Here is a 21,692-nt window from a genome sequence, read left to right on the forward strand (position 1 = left end):
GCTGTCTACTCTCAGAAATCTCTTCTCCCATGTAGACTATGATAAAGCCAACTCTTAACCATTTCTGGAATAAATTAAATAGAATGAGCTTCTGTAGTCTTTCAGTGTAAGATACATTTTTCAAACCTTTTATCATTCTTGTAGATCTCTTCTTCTTAGCACATGGTCAAAGTGTTTTGGCAGAGCTGGTGACAGCAGTGGGCCTGAGGGTTTATCCCAATCTAAGATTAGAATTTGGCCGAACATCTGTAATTGGTTAATTTTTTCCTTGGTCTGCTTTCTCAATTTACTGACTCCATTCATTTCCTAAGCAGATTTTCTGAGATGGACTCTAAATTATAGGCTAGAGAGAATACAGCTTCATATAAAACCCGTTGAGACTTTTGTTTAAATGTCATCAAAAGCCAAATTTATTGCCATAAGTAGGGCCAAAATGAAGCATAAAACATTTAAAGATAAATTCTAGTAATGGAAAAGACATGCTATAGAGTTGAAAATAAACTTTAAATAAAGTTCTTTATATGGATTTCTCCAGTATTGGCCCTCTTTATTCTTGGAATAGCAGACTGCCTGAGTAGGCTGCAATATGACCGTGTATCTTATTCACAGTAGAGCCCTGCACAGGACTAGTATAGAGCCCTGCAGCGGGACTGGGATCCTGCAGGACCCGCTGCCATACTAGCAGGAGCGGGATTAAAAAATAGTCCCATGTAGGGCTCTAGTTAGCATCTGCTAAAACATTTTGAAGCAAATCTCCTTGACTAGCTCAGGCTTACTTGAAAGATCTTCTGTAAAGCAGTGGGGAAAGTATAGCCAATTTTCAGCCTGCACTGAAGACTCTGAAGTATGGGATTCGCAAAAAGAAAAGGAGTACTTGTGGCACCTTAGAGACTAACCAATTTATTTGAGCATGAGCTTTCGTGAGCTACAGCTCACTTCATCAGATGTTTACCGTGGAAACTGCAGCAGACTTTATATACACACAGAAATCATGAAACAATACCTCCTCCCACCCCACTGTCCTGCTGGTAATAGCTTATCTAAAGTGATCAACAGGTGGGCCATTTCCAGCACAAATCCTATGGATTGTAAGCACTCCGGAGTTCCATTCTAGCATGGATCCAGTTGACTTTGGATGGCTGGGCACTAGGCCTAGTCTTCTCCGTATAGTTGTCTTGTGTACGCTGGTAGAAAAAACCTTCATTCCATTATTCTTTTCTAACATTACCCTAAAGAGATTTCCCTATGTAATATATTTCCCTAACTGCACATTACTATAAGGAAAACTATTGTTTTTGTATAATATAGAAAACACTGAAAATATTTTTAACTAATATAAATGACCTGAATTTAGAAAATACTTTTTAAAATGATTTTTTAAAAACTAAAATATCTTTATTCTGGAGCATTTTCATTTTCTCTTCCATAATAATTGCCTTAAGGTGAAAATAAGTTAATACAGTGCTGATCTGGTCCTTACAAGAGTATTTACATAAGAACATATCACATTTTTTAACATGTTAGGTAATTACATTTAATAATCATTGTTTCAGAGTAGCAGCCGTGTTAGTCTGTATCCGCAAAAAGACCAGGAGTACTTGTGGCACCTTAGAGACTAACAAATTTATTAGAGCATAAGCTTTCGTGGGCTACAGCCCACTTCATTGGATGCATAGAATGGAACATATAGCAAGAAGATAGATATATATACATACAGAGAAGGTGGAAGTTGTCATACACACTGTAAGAGGCTAATTAATTAAGATGCGTTATCAGCAGGAGAAAAAAACTTTTGTAGTGATAATCAAGATGGCCCATTTAGACAGTTGACAAGAAAGTGTGAGGATGCTTAACTTAGGGAAATAGATTCAATATGTCTTATGACGCAGCCACTCCCAGTCTCTGTTCAAACCCAAGTTAATGGTATCTAGTTTGCATATTAATTCAAGCTCAGCAGTTTCTCATTGGAGTCTGGTTTTGAAGCTTTTCTGTTGCAAAATTGCCACCCTTAAATCTTTTATTGAGTGACCAGAGAGGTTGAAGTGTTCTCCTACCGGTTTTGTAACACATCAATTCAGAAACCGAATCCTGTCACCATCTATGGTGAGTTTGCCAGCAAATTAAATAACAAATTACCCCAGGTTTTTTTTCCATTTTAGAACTACCTAGCCAAGTAACATAAATGTGTCTGTGTTTAAAAAAAAAAAAAAAATCCTTTCAGACTCAAATGTTTCATACGTGGTCTTAGTCCAATAGTGAATTTTTTGTACCTGAGCAAAATCTTAATTTTTTTTTTTTTTAGTTACACCCTGTTCAAACCGTTTGTTGATCTGACACTTAAAATTTTTGAATTACAGTCTTAGCCCATAAAGGAAGACTTTTGAGGGAGACCATGGCTGATCTACACTGAAAGGATATATTGGCATAACTACATCAATAAGGAATTGAAGTAAACCTCACACCCCTGACCGATATAGGTGTGCTGATAAAAACCCCAATGTAGACGTAGTTATGTTGACAGAAGAGGGCTTCCATCGACATAGCTTTATTCAGGAAGGTGATGTTCCTGTACTGACAGAAAAATTCTTTCTGGTCAGCGTAGCCTGAGTCTTTTCTATGGGGCTATGCTTGTGTGGTCTTTATAGTGTAGACTTACATTGTGTCACAGGGTTGCAATATTGAGTATTTTATAGCTTCAGGCTTTATTAAAGTGCTGACCATGATTACTATGCATTACTTTATTAAACTGTCTCTTTATTAACTGGGACTGTCTGTACAAACTGATAACTTTTATATTACCTTTCACTGAAAGATTTCAACATTTTTTTATAAATATTAATCCTCTTTATACTTGTGAGGTTGCTTCCTGTTTTACTGAGGTGCAGAAAGGCTGTCATTTACTTAAGAGTCACATTGGAAATGCTTTGAGGAATTTGGTATAGAACTCAGAAGTCTTGGCTTCCCTTCCCCATGCTTGAGTAGTGGAAAACATTCACTACACAATTTTCTTTATTTTCTCTTAACTTTCTAAAACAAAAATGCACCTTATATTTTGCCTCTTCTACCTTTTTGCTTTAAGAATATTTAATATTTTGTAGTGTAGAAGTATACTTTAAACTGCAAAAGTAGTTCATTTTTGAGATTCTTAAAACACCTTTTTTTCAATAAGATCATTTCCACATAATAAGTGTTTTTATGAGCCCTGAGTTGTGCAAATCATCTGAAGTTGTCTTATTAGTTCTTTGTGTGTATTGTGGTAAATTATAGTAAACTGGGATATTGGAGTTGTAAGTTGACAAGTATAATCTGGACTCATGATGGTAAAGTACAAGTTCAGAGAAAACAGGAAGAAATACAAGGAAAACAAGGACAATAATTTTGAAATACGAATTTTGTTAAACTTATCTAATTTTGACCTCGGTCTTCACAGCATTGTTTAAATGGGCAGCAGTATGGACACCAATGTAATTTGATTTTACTGAATCATTAAAATCATCTTTCTAAATAGCACAGATTTCATTAGTTAGTTTTAGAGTGATACATTCCTCCAGCATTTAGAAAACAGTTGCAAATTCAGTAGTTTACGTGAATCACAGTTAGTGAGAACATGTGACTGATAGAGATTTTTTGCCTATGGCACACAATATTTTGAGACTGCTTAGCCACCAGTTGTGTTGGTCGTCAGGTGAAGATATCAGTGTTTTTAGTGTACATTGTTTTAAAAATTGTTAAATTAAAACAAGAAAAGTACAAAGCTAGGACACTCAGAATTAAGCTCAGTTTCACGTGAGATCATACTCAAAAGACTATTCTAATCTTAACTTTGCCTCATTAGAGTTGCAAACGTAGTATTCTCTAGTTGAAGCAGCAAATACTGCAGTTTTTCTTCTTTGCTTACACTGGCCATTTTACTTTATGGAATGCTTGATATTCGTGTCAGTGTGAGATTTCACTTCTGTTGCCTTTCTACAGAGGTGAGGTAGTAGTAGTTAGGATGTGGTTCTGTGATTTGTGGAAATGCAACCTTAACTTTGAAATTCCTGGGGTTTTAATGTTAATTTCATGTTTACTCTTTGAAATATAATGTACTCTCTGATTATTGATATGTGCAGTGGCGCTGGAAGATATTTATTAGTGGGGGTGATGAAAGTCAGCCACCTTACCCCTGTTTGCCCTCCCTGCCCCCAGAGCTGGGGCCGGGAGTAGGTTTCTGGAAGGGGGGAGACATGGACAAGGGAAAGGTGGCCGAGGTTGGGGCTGGCTGCCGGGACCCTTGGGTGCAGGGCTAGCAGCCAGGACCCCGCATAAAATCTGGGGGTGCTGCACGCTGTGGATATGTGTCTGCTAACTTCAGTATTATTCCTTGGCCCAAATTTTTGTTCATGGCATGGGAGGCAGAGCTTTTCACAATACAGGAAAGTACCAAAGTGACTTTATGGTCTCAACTGTGATTTTAGTGAGTTGCCTTCAGCAGCAGTTCTTTGGAAGAAAATACTGTTTTCTTAAAGTGCGTGTAGAATATGTGACAGTGATGCAAATGTAAGATATTCCACAGTTTGATTATTTGAAATATAATTAATCCATAGCATACGGGGAGATTCTGTTTTATCCTCTTAACCAATGGGCCTAACATAGTCTTTGTGCCTCTTTGTGGTAATTTATAAATTGTCTTCCATTTTTTTTGGGCATTCAGTGATATTCTAACAAGGGAGACTTCATTGATGTCAAATAAATGACATCTCATGCTCTTGTGATATTCCCCCATCACATTTTAAACCTGTGTCAGCATGAGAATGTCATGGCTCTATACTCTGCACGGGGTGAATACATAGTGAAGTGCATACTGTGACTAGTCGCCTCTTTCTGTCGCTGCTTATTAACTGTGGGATGATTTGTGGCATGGTTGCACCATTTTCAACACGTGGCTAAAAGAATAGGATATTTGTGACAGTCATCTTAAAATATGTGTAGGGGTCAATTTCAAAAGGTATTTTGGATTGGAAAGTAGGAGAAGGTTACAAACCCAATACTGTGACTATTTTGACCCCTTTCTTTGTCATATGTATCAACTAATAGGTCTTCAGAATATGAGTTGTATCCAAGTTCAAGTTTTTTGTACTGAATTACACAAGCTGGGTATCGAAGAGACAAGGCGGGAGAGGTAATATCTTTTATTGGACTACTTTCTGCTGGTGAAAGACGCAGAGCTCTTCTTCAGATCTGTGTAGGTTGGAAGCTTGTCTCTGTCACCAACAGAGGTTGGCCCAATAAAATATATTACCTCATCCATCTGGTTTCTCTGATACCTTGGGGCCAACATGGTTACAAAGACACTGCAAACAAGAAGTTACACTGTAGTACGCAATAATACCCTGTAGTACACAATTAATATCGGAGAAGTTAAATCTGTTTTCCACTGCTCTTCTGATACTTTGTCTTATGTTATCCTGCAGTTCAGTTGATAATGGGAGGGTGGGGGGAGAAGTATCTTCAAAAGTTTACAGTATTAATGCATGGTTTTCCAAGACTTAGGTAATTGTCTATTTGTAATGGTTTGGTCCTTAAAAATAAATCATTTGTTCATGTGTGATAGTAAAATATTTAAATGTCTGACTTTGTTGCCCTTTCAGTTTGTGTGCATCCACTGCAAATCTTTCTAACCATGAGGATTTGTTGTTGGTAATTGGCTTGTTAGTAGATGTGTGAAAATTTGCAAGTTACTGTAGTGAACATAACCTTGAGATTTTTCTCACCTATTCATCAGCATCTCCATACTTGTGAAATAATCCTTTTGGGAAATTAAATTGTAGTGTTGGATGAAGATACCAAAAACATGATTTATTTTTATATGGCACTGAAAAGCATGATAGTGCTTCAAAGGCATACAATAGCTCCTGTCCCAAAGAAGTTACAATCTAAATAAAAACCAGTGGCCAGAAGGGTGCAATACATGGATTTTTATTTTCCCCTCTCATTCTTTCTTACATTCCTTTTTATTTTAGTCCTTAGCTATTTGTCTTTATTAGTTTAATATAAACCTTAGTCTTTCTATTTAAATTTTTATTTTTAAGCCTTTTTTATTTTGTTTTTTTATTCCTTCATTTTATCTTTTTAATTTTTTTCTTTAGGCATCCTCATCCTTGTAGTATCGGAGTATTTTTAATCCGTTGCTCCAATTCTTACCTAATTGTTTTAATCTTTCCATATATTTTTTAGCATATTGTGGCAAAATGACGTCTGCAGTAGAGTACCTATTCTTAATCCTTCCCTAGCTGACCACTTTACTAGCAAGTTTGATAAGATTTGTTGCCTGTGTATTTTGATTCTATAAATTATATTAGTTGTGGCTCAACTATAAGCTCTTTGAGGCGTAGGGCCTGTGTTTATGTGTGTTGAGGAGCTCTAAACAACAGTGTTGCAAGAGACATGATTTTAATTTTGAAATAAATTGCAGCTAAAAAAGTAACCTTAATTTTTGTTTCCAACAGTCAGAGCTTGAATAATGATGGAAAATTTATTTTTCAGATTGACTGCTTGTTCAGAAGGTGAAATAACACCAAACAACCTTAAGCAAGTCACCTTGCTTATATAAATTTTATAAAGAGCTTAATTTAAAGGGTTGTCACATATCTATGGCCAAATATTTGAAAAAGTTTTACCTTTTTAAAAAAAAAAGGTTAAATTTCTCAAAACCCAAGATGATGATTCTTAGAAGTGAATTTTTTGGGTGCCCCAGTTTTTGACTGCTCAACTGTAGACACCTTGGAAAAGACTGATTTTTTTCAGAGAGTGTTGAGCACCCTATGAAAATTTTTAAAGATGTCCAAGTGGAGGACCCAAAATCACTGATCACGTTTGACTCTTGGCCATAGGTTCTGTGAAACAGCTCAAATGCTTCATTTATAGTCATCCCTTGATCTTGCTTGGTAAGACAGTAATAGACAGGATGTCTGATTAGAGAGAGATGAATTGGTTCATCTTTACAAGATTTACTTTGAACGTGCAAACACGATCTTTGATGTGAAATTATCTGTAACTTTGAAAATATTGAAGGCACCAAATTATTTCAATATTTCTTTTTATTTTAGGATTTTGTAACAAGAAGCAGCAACCTTTTCATCGAGTGGAAGACGAAACAGTGGAAAAGAACTCTGTACCATGTGTTAGTATATTGAAGAGTGAGAATTCTTGGATTAGTGTGTTTTTGGATTGTAAAAAGGGAAAGGAAAGGAGAGAGTGAAAATGGGGAGGAAGAAAATACAAATCACAAGAATAATGGACGAACGGAACAGACAGGTGAGAAACGAAGCTTCCACATGAACAAGTTCATGCTTAATTCTTTTTAAAATGGGAGTGGAAAAGTTGTACATTGGTTTTCACCTGAGTAACATAAGTTTTTTCTGGACTCTGGGCTTTGTCTTTCTGTGTCTGTGGATAGCACATTGAAGGCCATTACCAGAATACAGATTATTATTAATGTTTGAATTTAAATAATTGCAATATTTATTTGGCAAGAAATAGTTGTCAATTTGTTTTACAATTGCTGTATAACTAATAGCCCTGCTAAAATGGTATACTGGGACTTGCATGCTGATTGACTGGTTTGAAGATGTTTGGAAAAATCTGTTTTTCTTTATCCTACTGCGATTTGGTTGAAAGAACAACCCTTGTAGTTAATTATCTTGTACCTGCCATTGTTTGTGTCTCCTTACCACACTAATTCAGAAAGGATGTGTTGAAACTATTTGCTGCTGCCTGTAGGTGAAACAAATGTATTCAATCATAAACTATGATTTTAGATATTGTGCTGATCCCTGCGTACATGCATATGATTGCAAGTTGTGCCTCTGAAATAAACAACTCCACGGGATAATTTCCTCAAAAATTGAAGGGTGAAAAAGCCATGACTACAAATAAAAGTATGTTGAACTGTGTGTGCTTTGCTTCTGAGAATGGTATAATGAAAGTAGATTAGTTACTTCTGTTCACACTTTTCTATAATAAAAGAACATGGAAGCATTCAATGAAATTTGAAAAGGTGACAAATAGAAGACTGATAAAAGGAAATTCTTTTTCCACGCACAGTTAGCTTGTGGAATTCATTGCCATGACATGTCACTGAGGGAAAAGTAGGATTGAAAAGGGGATTAGACATTTGTATGAATAACAGGAATATCCAGAAGTATCATAGTTATATGCCTGCAGGATTTCTGGCACCTCTTTTCATGCATATGCTACTAGCTACTGTAGGTAAAAGAATACCATGTTAGATGGATCACTGGTCCGAATCAGTATGGTAGGCTTCTAGGTAGGCGGTAGGTTCTGAACCTGGGGAAGAGTGAGTAGGCCTTTCAGGCAACCCTTGCAGCTTGCCTGCATGGGAAACTTATACTGACATAACGTAAATTGTGAATTTTAATTTACCTGCTGTAGTTTTACAGGTATAACTCCCATATGGACATTCTTAGTCTGGTATGAAAGGGACTTTTTCCGGTTAATTTTGTCACTTTCTGGAGGTGCTTTAAGCTAAACTGAAAAAGCCACATTTATTTTTGAATAAGATTGTCCACACAGAGTGTTTATACCAATATAACTGTAATGACTTAACTATAATGGAACAAAAATTCTTACGTAGGTGAGCCCTAAGGTGAGATCGAGTTTCAACTCTAGTCTCCTCCTCACCGTGTTGCTACCCTAGATATCCTCAAGAAATCACACAGTTTCATAAATCAGCCTAACACTACACTATAAAACTGAAGCTGAAAATTCTTGTTCAAGCTATGATTGGTACAACTTGTTACATAGTGTGTTCCAGTTAAACACTTCAGTTCAGGTTGTGTCTTTTGTGGTATTTTCCCCAACCCAGTTGGGGTCCTGTGAAAGGGTTAGGTGTTAAATGAGGAGAACGCACACATTCATATTCACAGTTGCACTAGAGTTTTTTTTAACTATTCTGATTTTTAGGGGTTCATCTAGGATTCTTGTAAACTTTTTTGGATAGCCCTAGACATAAACATTACAAATCAATTACACTGACCATAAATAGCAAGGATGGTACCATCTGAATGTGAACAAAAGCCAAAGGTTGTGTTTGATTAGCTGCAGTCACACAACTGTTATATGTTTAGATGTAGATAAATCACTTAAGTACACATATTAAAGTACACTAATAACTTCTGGCTGTTCATTTTGATTTTGTTCATCTTGTTTGAAATCCTGGAGGAGTTCTCAGTTAACTTACATCTCAGTTCTTGCTATCAAATTTATGCCAACCAACCTTGCTTCTTGTATAACCATGAATAAGCCATACTCTCAATCCTAATACTTTTCTGGGTTCTTTACCTCAAAGGCAATGCAATCTAAGATTTATTGTTACATGGGAGACTGGTTGGCTCCTGCCTTCTTGTATTGCTTGTGTTCCAAACATTAGCCACTTGTATGTTTGCCTTTGTTGATGCTAAATATAGATGGTTAAGCTCTGACTCTGGGATTAATTCCCTAGCTGATCTGTTGGCTTGGCTCTCCAATTGGGTCTAATGCTGTTTGTACTAGTGATTGGGAAGATGTATTAGGCTTTGGTGCAAGGCTGGACTCTGACTTGATTTCTCCTCGTTCCACAGAAAATCAAACCTCCATGCTAAAGTAACTCTTGTAGTCAGGCAACGCAGTTCACCTACATCATCTTCCATCTCATACCAGTGTGCCATATGAAGCGTAGAATATATGATATATATTAATTTGGTTTCTGAATAAGCCATTTCTTTGACCTAAATAAAGAAGGAATCTAGGTCTCATTTTACTGTAACCTGAGAGCGTAATGCAGTAGTTAACTGTCATGTTTGTGTTTTTTCTCTATCATAACTAGCTAGCAAACCATTCATGAACATGCATATTAAATCCTGATGTGGCTGTTTAATGCATTTTCATTTAGAAACATTGAGTAGAGCATAGTAGTGCTTTACTTACATGACCTGATTTTATAAATTCACAGGGGAGAAAATCCTTTGTCTCTTCAAAAGTGTTTCCTTTTATATAGGATTATAACTGAGCTCAAAACAGAATATACCGAACTAACTATTACTCAGGGGGATTATAATTAACATGAGATGCTCATTGTAGTAATTAAGAACACTTATCTGCTTACATGAGCTATAGGGCATTTATATTCATTAAGCTGAAGAGAATAAAGTGCAGTAAATTAGATGTCAAACTGACCATTACTTTTGTTATCAAACCTCTTCACTAATCAATACCGGAATCACTTTGAAGAACCTGTTAACCTTCCTGTGTTAAGAAAGTATGAACATGTTTTGTGGAATATTTATGATTTGTAAACATCAGAAAAACAGATCACTTTTTTTTTAAAAGGACACTTAAAAGTAAGGAATTAGTATTCTGCCATTTCAGATTTGTTATTACAAGTTGAATCTTTACCTATTATTTATTATTTGCATGACAGTAGTGCCTAGAGTGCTAGGCATTGTACCAACACATAGTAAGAGATGGTCTTTACCTTGAAGAGTTGGTAATTTAAGTTGCAAAGGTAGTGGGTGAGACGGTAAAAAAAGGTGAAGTGACTTGCCCAAGGCCATATGTGGGAATTTATCTACTGAGCCACATAGCCTCTCAAGGCAATGCAAATATTCCCAAACGCTGGTGAGCTTGCCTTCTGTCTGACAAAGAGTAACAGCAGAAAGATACAGACCTGCTGTTTTTCTGGTAATCTTCTTTGCAGTGTCAGAAGAAGAGGTACTGGAACAAATTACATTTTAAAAAAAGTAGTGTCACTGGGCCAGGAACTGTAAATTCCATAGTTCTGAAAGAGCTGAATTATGAAGTAGTTGAACTCCTAGAAAAAGTACACAATATCTTATTAAAAACAGCTATTGTATTGGAGAACTGGAAGGTAGCAAAAGTTATGCCTATATTAAAAAAGGCTATAGGGTAATCTGAAGAATTACAGACCAGTAAGTCTTACATCTGTATGTGGTACATGGGTTGAAATGATCATTGAAAAATACAATAATAAAACAGTTGGAAAATCATGATGTGCTAAGAGTCCATCCAGCATGGTTTTTGTAAGGAAACATCCTGTCTCACCTACTAGAAATTTTTGAACATGTCAATAATTTACTGGATAAAGGAGAACCATCTGACATAATTTAATTAGACTTTAGAACCGGGGGGAGCCTCTACTACAACACAGCCAGCTAAAACAGCTTCCAGTGTATTATGCTGTATTTTAACAAGGCTTTTCATCAGTTGAGTTAAGGTACAGGCAGTCCTTGACTTTACTACGTTTGAGTTATGACGAATGGCACTTACAACGCTTCCACAATGACACCCTGATTCGACTTATGACTGTAGGTTTCGAGGTTATGATGCCTGGTCCCACAGTGGAGTAGATTGCAGTTTGGAGTTCTGACGTTCCGAGTTACGATGCAATTGTAAGGAACCAATTGTATTACAAGTCCAAGGACTGCCTATAACTCAATTGAGTAAACGCAATCAAAAAGCTCACCCTTTTTGCCTGTCAAGAGAAGGCTTATGTGCATGGAAGAATCCCTGCCTCCTTCCCTTCTAGACTCTTCTATACCTCTTTTGGGAAGTTTAATGTGGCATTCTCTACTTCCTCTCCTCTTCCTCCCCTATTCCAAGAACAGCTTTGTTCTGGCTGGAAGTGGAGGTGCTGGAATACCAGAAGGCTGTTCTTGCAGTATTTTTGCCCTGATCTAGAAGCAGGATGCATCCGATGAAGTGAGCTGTAGCTCACGAAAGCTTATGCTCAAATAAATTTGTTAGTCTCTAAGGTGCCACAAGTACTCCTTTTCTTTCTACAGTACTGAGTAACTTTTCAAATGCATAATGCTGTATTCTTTAAACACAAACACAGATACAAGCACATAGGCATAGACATTAGTGAACTAAACATTTCTCCAATGTAACCTTTCCATGGTGAGGCTGAATCTGATTGATTAGAAAATACTTCTGGCTTCCTGGGCCTTTAAAATCCATAGAAATTACCCCAAATATGTTAGGAACATTAAAGTGTTTTATACAGAAACAAATGTGTATATCAATATCTGGATACTAGGCAACTTTGCAGTGCAAAAATTGGCTGATTGTGTGTCTAACTGGCCATTTGCAAGTCCTTGTTGAATGTAGGATTTGCCTATGAACAAGGATATATTTCTAGAGCCCTACTAAAAATTTGACCCTGTAATAATATTTAAATTTGAATGGACTAATTTTATTCTGATATTTTATCTTTATTTTCATACATGTAAATGGAATGTGTTTTTTCCATTTTGTTGATATTGTTTTAAATGTGGTCTCTATGTTCATGTTAATATTGTAAGTCACTTTAATACATTCTGTATTAAAAATAACTCTTAGTATCATCTTGAAATAGTGAAAATATAGATCAAGGTTACTCACGATTGTGTTAAAGTAGTAATATTTTCATGAGCTCATTGGTTGTCATCTGTGTCCTATTGGGGAACAATTGCCATCATTATGATGATTAGAAAACGTACAGTACACACAGCATTTAAAACCAAATAAAATTTGTAATAGGTTAAAAAAACCTATTATGACAGCCTTAATTTTTAATCTTACTGTCTACAAAATGGAGCTGCACCACCCATAAAACTGCTTGGTTTTTATGCTATATCACTCCATTAATATTTAATTACTATTGTATGACGCACATATTTGAAGAACTTGAACCAATTTTCAGTTTTAAAAATATGATTTATCTAATAGTTTGTGAAATTTCATCCTGATGCAATTTGAAACTAAGATGAGCCTGGAAAAATCAGGGGTTCTAATGGGAAAAACAATTCAGTCTAAACTTACAGCAGTCCTGCTTGGTGCCATTATAATTATTCTCCTAATTGTAAATTGTGCTATGTGGATCATATGAAATTTGGTGATCTAATTGATGCTTATCTAATTTGCAGGCTATTACTGTTTTGCAAGGTGTATCTTTCATGACTTTAAAAAAAATTCAAATGCATCGAAAACTTCATTTTGTATAGAGGGGAATGATGACATGATATTATCTGGTACAATATATTTGAGTGTTAAAATTGTTCTCTATTTAAAATAGTGAAAACTGTGTACTAACGTAAGTAGTTTCCAATAATTTTATTGTTCTAAAGCTTTCCAAAAGTAGTTCTTTTATGAAATCATTCAGAAACATGTGTTTAGTCACTACCCTTTCCTTCCTTTCATTTTGTTTCACTTTCTGTTGTGTATCTTTTTCTTTCCACCTCCCTTGTTCATTTACTTCTATTGCTTCATTTTTAAGAATAATTAAGCAGCTGTTTTGAGGTTCCAAATCAGGTTTAGTGCATTATTATATCTATACAAGAAGGTGCAATTATATATAATATAAAAGAGTGGAATACTAATTTTGTATATATTCCCTTAATCTAATGATAGCCAAACATTTTCAAACATTTAAACTTCAATGTTACCCTTGTCTGCTGGGGCTGAGAGTCGTACCCATCTTTCAGATGAGGAAAACTGGAGAATGAGCTCAATTCACTGGAAAAGCAAAAACTGGGTTCCATGGAAGTCTGACCCAACGGCTTGTGTTCTAATCACTAGACACACTGCAATAAAATGGTGAAATGGAAGGAAGAGTCTAGTCGGTTAGAACTCTTACCTCACAGACAGTATGTTAGTAGTCTTAACAAATGGCAGGCTGCTACATCTTTCATCTAGAAAAAGCGTGCAGGTACAATGAGTAATAATTCCAACTTTTATCATGGTCTGTTTGAATATATAAGTAAGCCCCAGTATGTCCAATGACTTGCATATTCCATTTCTTGTAGCTTGCTAACATCTGCAACTACAATATGAATAGCTTTCCAAAATTCATAAGCCCTGTGCAGAGACTTTATTTGACAAATGTTGCAATGGATTTTCAGATGGACACAAACGCTTTATTTTATAGCTTTTTAGGAAACTGCAGACACTGGTCAACAGCCATTTTAATGAAGTATATATATTGTTTTAATAAAATGGCTATTGGCAGTGTGCTGTGTAGCTCTGATGTCTGTCTGTTTCCTTTAATGATACCTCCCACCAGGAGATATCGATAGTACGGAATGTATTTTACAGTGTAGTTGGCAGCAGAGAGGCAGCACTAACAGAGCTTTACTTATGGAAAAATGTCTTGATGTAGAGGGTGTGTTGATATAATTTCCTCACTCAGCTTCCACAGAAAACTCAAATTTGTCCCTCCAAACAATTTGTTTTACACAGGCTTGCTCAATATGAAATGTAGATACCAATAATTTAAAAACAAACCAACCCTAGGAGCCAAGGAAAACATGTTTTAGCATTGGCTCATAAAAATATTGTTGTTCTGATAGCTGTTAAACATAAGGTGTAGTGGTTTATGAATTTGTAAAATGGCAACGCCAGTGCAACTCCATAATTAAAGTTGAGCTGAGTTGTGTACTTAAAGCAAGGGTTGAAACTGTTGCTATGTATGAAATGTACAGCACACTGTCCTCCTCAAAATATTTACTCGAAGTGTAGAATGAATTTCTTGAGGATTTAAAAGTAAATCTGTTAGTTTGTTAAAATTAACTAAAAAAGGGTCCTTTAAGACAATGGTCTCCAAAGTGGGGTGCGCAAGACCATCCATGGGGGTGCGCTGCAGGACCATCCATGGGGGTGCGCTGCAGGACCATCCATGGGGGTGCGCTGCAGGACCTTTGATTCTTCGGCGGCACCTCTTCTTCTTCTTCTTCTTTTTTTTTTTTTTTTTGCTTCCCCAGAGCTGGCCCCGTGGGTGCACGATTCAGAAAGTTTGCAGACCCCTGCTTTAAGATATGTAGTACTTGGTGTCACACTTCTTTTTATCCCCAGTGATTGTAAAATAGACTCTTCAAATTTCCCTTTTATAGTTAACTCTCTGAAGTCTTGTGCCTAGAATACATTTTTAAAATGTTTAGTTAGAATTAATGGTAATTTTTCCCAATTATTCATAACTGAAAGTTTCTCCTTCAGCAAATGCTGAAGAATAGTATTCTACCTCAGAGAATTCCATGGACTCTTTCAAAATGCTGCCATCTCCTATTGTTCACAGTGCGACTGAGACTACAGATTCCCCTTGGTTAAAATGACTGGTGTCATTCACCTCTTCCTAGTGTTCCTCTCTGTCTCCAGACAGCATATGGAATCACAATTTTCCTTTGAAGAAAGGTTAACTTCACTTTCATTCAGAAATATGGGAGATGGTGGCTATTTTGAAAGTGGCTTTTGTTTTAATTTTCTCTGAAGGAGAGGAGATGGTTTTATTATTTAATTATATTAGTACCTGGGGAGATAAGCTGAGATTGGGGCTCCGTTTGTGACCTGTATGGAATGAGAAACTGTTCCTCCCCTGAAGAACTTGCAGTCTACGTATTCAAGACAGACAAGGGGCAATTGGAAAGGACATAACATACAAATACAAAAGAACAGTGGTGTTGGTTTGCAAACATCATGTTCTATGTGGTGTTCTTTTTTGTGGGGGGGGGAGGTTGTTAGGGTTTGTTTTCTTTTTGTAGAGGGAGGGGACTTTTAGTTTTACTTTTTTTGCGTGGAGAGGTTTGCTAAATGGGGAAGTAAGTAAATGGAAAGGCAGGAAGGGGAGACAGTGAGGATGATGAGGGAGGTAAAGCAGGCATATAGAGCAAGTGGTGTGAGGCTGATATGAAATGACTGTAGGAGTAAACAGTGTTGCCTAATGGATAGAGCACCAGTCTGGAACTTAGGAGACCTCTGCTCTGTTCCCAGCTTTGGGCAAGTCCCTTTACCTCCCTGTGCTACAATGTTAAATGATGCTTACCTCCCTTGTAAATTGCTCAAAGCGGTATGGATGAAAAGATCTATAAAAGAACTTGATGGCATTAATAAACAATAACAGTTGCCAATCAACCTATGGAAGAGACTGTCCAAAGAAAAAACTGGGAAAAGATGCTGATGACATCTTTGGTGTTGAAGGACCCTGCTGCAGTTGCTTCTGTGTTTGATGCCAGCTGAGTTAATGGCTTCCTCCTTTCAGGAGTTTCTTTCCCAAACTCCCATGACTGTGGGGGAAGGTTCAAATTATGTGGATTTGATACAGCCTCTGCCATGCCCTTGGGGTGTAGCCCCCACTTGCTCTCATTTTTCCCCCTCCTGCCATCATGTGGCATGTACCTGCTGATTAACTTTCTATTATGAAAACTAATGGCATAATTTAGCATTCATCCTAAATATTTCTTGTCATAAACTGCCTGTTATACCACAGCTTCCCAACAGAGACTGGGCAAGGAGGGGGGAATGCCGGGGAATGTATGGGTTATAGGATGGAGAAGTGTGGAGTGTAGAAGGGAGATGGATTCTGGGATGTGTTCAGAGGAAAGCAGGAAGATACAAGAGGGAATGAGAATTGGGAGGACATGAGTGTGGGGGAAATTGTTCCAGACAGTCTGACAGCTTTAAAGAAGCAAAGTCGCTATGAAAGTAGCTTAACTGGACAGTACTCTCTGGCTGTGTTGGGCTGCTGCAGAGTGGCATAAAGCAGCCAGAGCATACAAATGAATTTGGCTATAAAAATTTAAGTAAAAATGATTTAAAGTTCATACTTCATAACTTCGTATAATTGGAAACATCATATGATGATATCCTCGTGGTTTTTTTAGTGTTCACTTATGAAATGTTATCTTAGAGAAAAACTGACAGGCACACCATATTTTGATGCAGTTAAATTGAAAGTATATAATGGTAATTTGGGGGTAAAATACTAAGGGGAAGTTGTAGTTATTCTGAAACCAAACATTATAAACCAGGGATTGGCAACTTTTGGCACATGGCCCGCGAGGGGAAGCCCTCTGGCAGGCCAGGCTGGTTGGTTTACCTGCTGCGTTCACAGGTTCAGCTAATCGCGGCTTCCACTGGCCACGGTTTGCCGCTCCAGACCAATGGGGGCTGTGGGAAGGAGCGGCCAGCATATATCCCTCGGCCCACGCCACTTCCCGCAGCCTCCATTGGCCTGGAGCGGTGAACCGTGGCTAGTGGGAGCTCCGATCAGCTGAACCTGCAGACGCGGCAGGTAAACAAACTGGCCTGGCCTGCCAGGGGGGTTTACCCTGGTGGGCTGTGTGCCAAAGGTTGCCAATCCCTATTATAAACCCAGGAAATTTGGTGGTATGGACAAACTTCAAAAAGAAAGCCAAACATATTAAAATTTGGGAATGCATAGTTAAATACCATGACAACATTAATTTTTCCTGGAAGTGACACCATTGGGTGGTGAATAAGGGGGAAAAAAATCAAATGTTTGTTTTAAAAAGAATTTAATTTAATAACCACAAATGCTAAACTGCATTAATCATACTCCTGGTTATTGCATGGTGTCACATGGTTATCATAGCTTTTTGTCTGGCAATGTGTATGTATGTATCAAGATTTAATGTTTTTCTAAAAGGTCTGCTCTACTTCAAACAGGAATTAATTCAGAGAAGTCCTCTGGTCTGTGTTCCACAAAACAGACTAGGTGAGCGCAGTGGTCCTTTCTGGCCTTAAAATCTATGAATCACAACGCTTGTGTAAGGTAATCAGTTATCTCTATATTACAGGTTTCAGAGTAGCAGCCGTGTTGGTCTGTATCCGCAAAAAGAAAAGGAGGACTTGTGGCACCTTAGAGACTAACAAATTTATTTGAGCATAAGCTTTCGTGAGCTACAGCTCACTTCATCGGATGCATTCAGTGGAAAATACAGTGGGGAGATTTATAGACACAGAGAACATGAAACAATGGGTGTTACCATACACACTGTAACGAGAGTGATCAGGTAAGGTGAGCTATTACCAGCAGGGGAGCAGGGGGGAAAAAACCTTTTGTAGTGATAATCAGGGTGTTGATTTCAGACCTAAAAGTGGCAATTCTTCAACAAAAAAACTTCAAAAACAGACTCCAACGAGAGACTGGTGAATTGGAATTAATTTGCAAACTGGATACAATTAACTTAGGCTTGAATAAAGATTGGGAGTGGATGGGTCTTTACACAAAGTAAAACTATTTCACCATATTTATTATTTATATTTATATAAATAATTTATTTATTTAAAAATAATTTATTTTTATTTATATTTCCAGCACAAATCCAGGTTTTGTGAATTTGTGTGGTGGGGTGGAGGGTGAGAAAACCTGGATTTGTGCTGGAAGTGGCCCACCTGATGATCACTTTAGATAAGCTATTACCAGCAGGACAGTGGGGTGGGAGTAGGTATTGTTTCATATTCTCTGTGTATATATAAAGCCTGCTGCAGTTTCCACGATATGCATCTGAGGAAGTGAGCTGTAGCTCACGAAAGCTTATGCTCTAATAAATTGGTTAGTCTCTAAGGTGCCACAAGTACTCCTTTTCTTTTTGCGAATACAGACTAACACGGCTGTTACTCTGAAACCTGTCATCCGATGAAGTGAGCTGTAGCTCACGAAAGCTTATGCTCAAATAAATGTTAGTCTCTAAGGTGCCACAAGTCCTCCTTTTCTTTTTGCGGACACAGACTAACACGGCTGCTACTCTGAAACCTGTTTGTGTTGAGTGCTTGATCATGGCATCATATGGAAGCCCAGAAATTCATAGAATATCAGGGTTGGAAGGGACCACAGTCCAACCCCCTGCTCAAAGCAGGACCAACCCCCAATTTTTGCCCCAGACCCCTAAATGGCCCCCTCAAGGATTGAACTCACTGCCCTGGGTTTAGCAGGCCAATGCTCAAACCACTGAGCTATCCCTCCACCCAAAAAAGTTCTGTTTGTTGTCTCTGAGTTTTAGCTAAAATTTCAGGTGCCTGAATAATAAATGGCACATGATAGCATTTCATTTGGTAAAATACTCTACAATGAGTTAAATTACTTTTGGCAGATCTGTCCACTAGGTTAAAAAAAAAAATCTACCTTAGTGTAACTGCTTCATCTTCAAGTGGTGGTCTGAGGGCGAGTCCATTACAATGTTCACAATGTGGGAGAATGATCATAGGTTGGCGAGCTGAATTTGTATTAATCTAGGATTGAGGCTTCAATTAATATTGGCAAACCAAAAGTATTGGATAGTGTTTCATGTTTTTGCCCTTCCAGCCACAGCTGGACAGTCAGTGACAGTCAGCTAAGTGAAACATAGCAATTTATAGGTCCAAAGTGGAGTCTGTAAACTCTTAAGATGGCAGAACTATATGATGATTGATGGCCATCAACTAGTGCAGGGTATAGCTGTGACGTACCCTAGTAGGGAATGGATCACTCAAAATTGCCCTGTTCTGTTCATTCCCTCCGAAGCATATGGCTTGGCCACTGACAGAGACAGGATACTGGGCTAGATGGACCAGTGGTCTGACCCAGTATAGCTGTTCTTATGTTATGTAATGAGGAATATGATATAGTGTGGGAATATTTCTTCAGAGCCCTTGATAGACTTGGTAAATCTTGCTTTTTTAACACCTTTATGGTTTACCGAAAAACATAAAGGAAGAGAAAGTGAGCAATGAATTTCCACTGATGAAAAATATTTCCTTAAAGTTGCCTAAAATTGAAAATAGAGAAAGCTATGTATTTTGGTTAACAAGGTTCAGCTTTAAGGAGAGAAAGGTGTTATGATACTATTAATGTTTCTTTTGTTTTCTGAACTCCAGTTCCCTTCAGCAGGAATCAGGCATCATCTTCCTACCCAAAGCTGAAGTCAATAGGGATCATGCAACTAAATCTCAGCACACAACTTTGAGAATGTATGCCTTATTGTTTAAAAATGTTTGTTTTTTTTATTTTGCTGGTATACATTTCAGCATGGTTTTGGTGGTGGTTCTCTTGCCCTTGCCTTCCAGCTACCTATAATACACAAGATTCTTTGAAGACACTGATGTTTTTTATAGAGCATTAACGTACCAAGAATTTTCCTTTGTATTTTGTAAGTCTAGGATTAAAGCTTTTTTCAGCATTTTACCTCATTTAAGTACCTGACCTGTGATATAAAAAGGGCCCCTGTCCTAATATACTGCAGCATGAGCAGCATGGCTGTTCTGTAATCCAAGGTTCCCCTAGTAAATGGTTACCGTCTGTGTATCTGTTTCTTTGAGTGAAGGGAATTGTTGTGCCACAATAGCTGAGGGCATAGAGGAACTTACACTAAAGCGACCATGAAATGAGAGCATTTTTCCTATCTATTTATCAAAGTGCTTGCAGTTCCCATTCTAAGATAACTGAAAGAATAAGAAATATTGAACAAAGTGAATGTATATTCAGAGTATTTAAATATAAAAGGATATAAAAATCAACATAGAGGCATTTGATTTTGTCAACTTTTGTTCTGCTTTCCATACTTTTCCATTATGTATATTAAAATTAGGGCTATCAAGCGATTAAAAAAATTAATCGTGATTAATTGCATTGTTAAACAATAGTAGAATGTCATTTTTTTTGAATATTTTAGATGTGTTCTACATTTTCAAATATATTGATTTCAGTTACAACACAGAATACAAAGGGTACAGTGCTCACTTTGGATGTATTTTTGACTACAAATATTTGTATTGTAAAAAACAAAAGAAATAGTATTTTCAATGCACCTAATATAAGTACTGTAGTGCAATCTCTTTATCATGAAAGTTGAACTTCCAAATGTCGAATTATGTATTAAAAAAATAACTGCATTCAAAAATAAAACAATGTTAAACTTTAGAGCCTACTTCAGTCAATCGATTAGACAAACAAGTTTGTTTACATTTGCAGGAGATAATAGTGCCCACTTCTTGTTTACAATGTCACCTAAGAGTGAGAACAGGCGTTTGCATGGTACTGTTGTAGTCAGCGTCGCAAGACATTTATGTGCCAGATGTGCGAAATATTCATATGTCCCTTCATTCTTCAATCAGTATTCCAGAGGATATGCATCCATGCTGATGATGGGTACCGCTCGATAATGATCCAAAGCAGAGCGGACCAGTGCATGTTCATTTTCATCATCGGAGTCAGATGCCACCAGTAGAAGGTTGATTTTCTTTTTTGGTGGTTCGTGTTCTGTAGTTTCTGCATCTGAATGTTGCTCTTTTAAGACTTCTGAAAGCATGCTCCACATCTCGTCCCTCTCAGATTTTGGACAGCACTTCAGATTCTGAAACCTTGGGTCGAGTGCTGTTGCAATTTTTAGATCTCACATTGGTACCTTCTTTGCATTTTGTCAGATTTGTAGTGACAGTGTTTGTAAATCAAACAACATGTACTGGGTCATCATCTGAGAGTGCTATAACATAAAATATATGGCAGAATGTGAGTAAAACAGAGCAGGGGACATACAGTTCTCCCCCAATGTGTTCAGTCAGAAATTTAATTAACGCATTATTTTTTAACAAACATCATCAGCATAGAATCATGCCCTCCGGAATGTGGTTGAAGCATGAAGGGGCATAGGAATGTTTAGCATATATGGCATGTACATACCTTGCAACGCTGGCTACAAAAGTTCCATATGAACTCCTGTTCTCGCTTTCAGGTGACATTGTAAATAAGAAGCAGGCAGCAGTATCTCCCGTCAATGTAAATAAACTTGTTTGTCTTAGCACTTGGCTGAACAAATAGTAGGACTGAGGGGACTTGGAGGCTCTAAAGTTGTACATTGTTTTTTTGGGTTTTTTTGAGTGCACTTTAT

At 37.3% G+C, this 21,692-nt stretch overlaps 1 protein-coding gene across 8 annotated transcripts in view; it reads left to right on the forward strand.

Annotated features, from left to right (window-relative positions):
- Positions 1 to 21,692, forward strand: part of MEF2A (myocyte enhancer factor 2A) — a 161,973-nt gene that overhangs the window by 51,399 nt on the left and 88,882 nt on the right. For 7 of the 8 annotated variants that reach the window (XM_073304269.1, XM_073304262.1, XM_073304265.1 and 4 more), the window contains exon 2: positions 7,089 to 7,296. In XM_073304269.1, the coding sequence (XP_073160370.1) occupies positions 7,243 to 7,296 (54 nt within the window). In that variant the 5' untranslated portion in view covers positions 7,089 to 7,242. Of the gene's footprint in view, positions 1 to 7,088; positions 7,297 to 19,689; positions 19,777 to 21,692 lie in introns of those variants that run through there. The other variant, XM_073304268.1, reaches the window with a different exon arrangement.

The sequence above is a fragment of the Lepidochelys kempii genome, chromosome 10 (genome assembly GCF_965140265.1).
Source record: "Lepidochelys kempii isolate rLepKem1 chromosome 10, rLepKem1.hap2, whole genome shotgun sequence".
Lineage (NCBI taxonomy): Eukaryota > Metazoa > Chordata > Testudines > Cheloniidae > Lepidochelys > Lepidochelys kempii.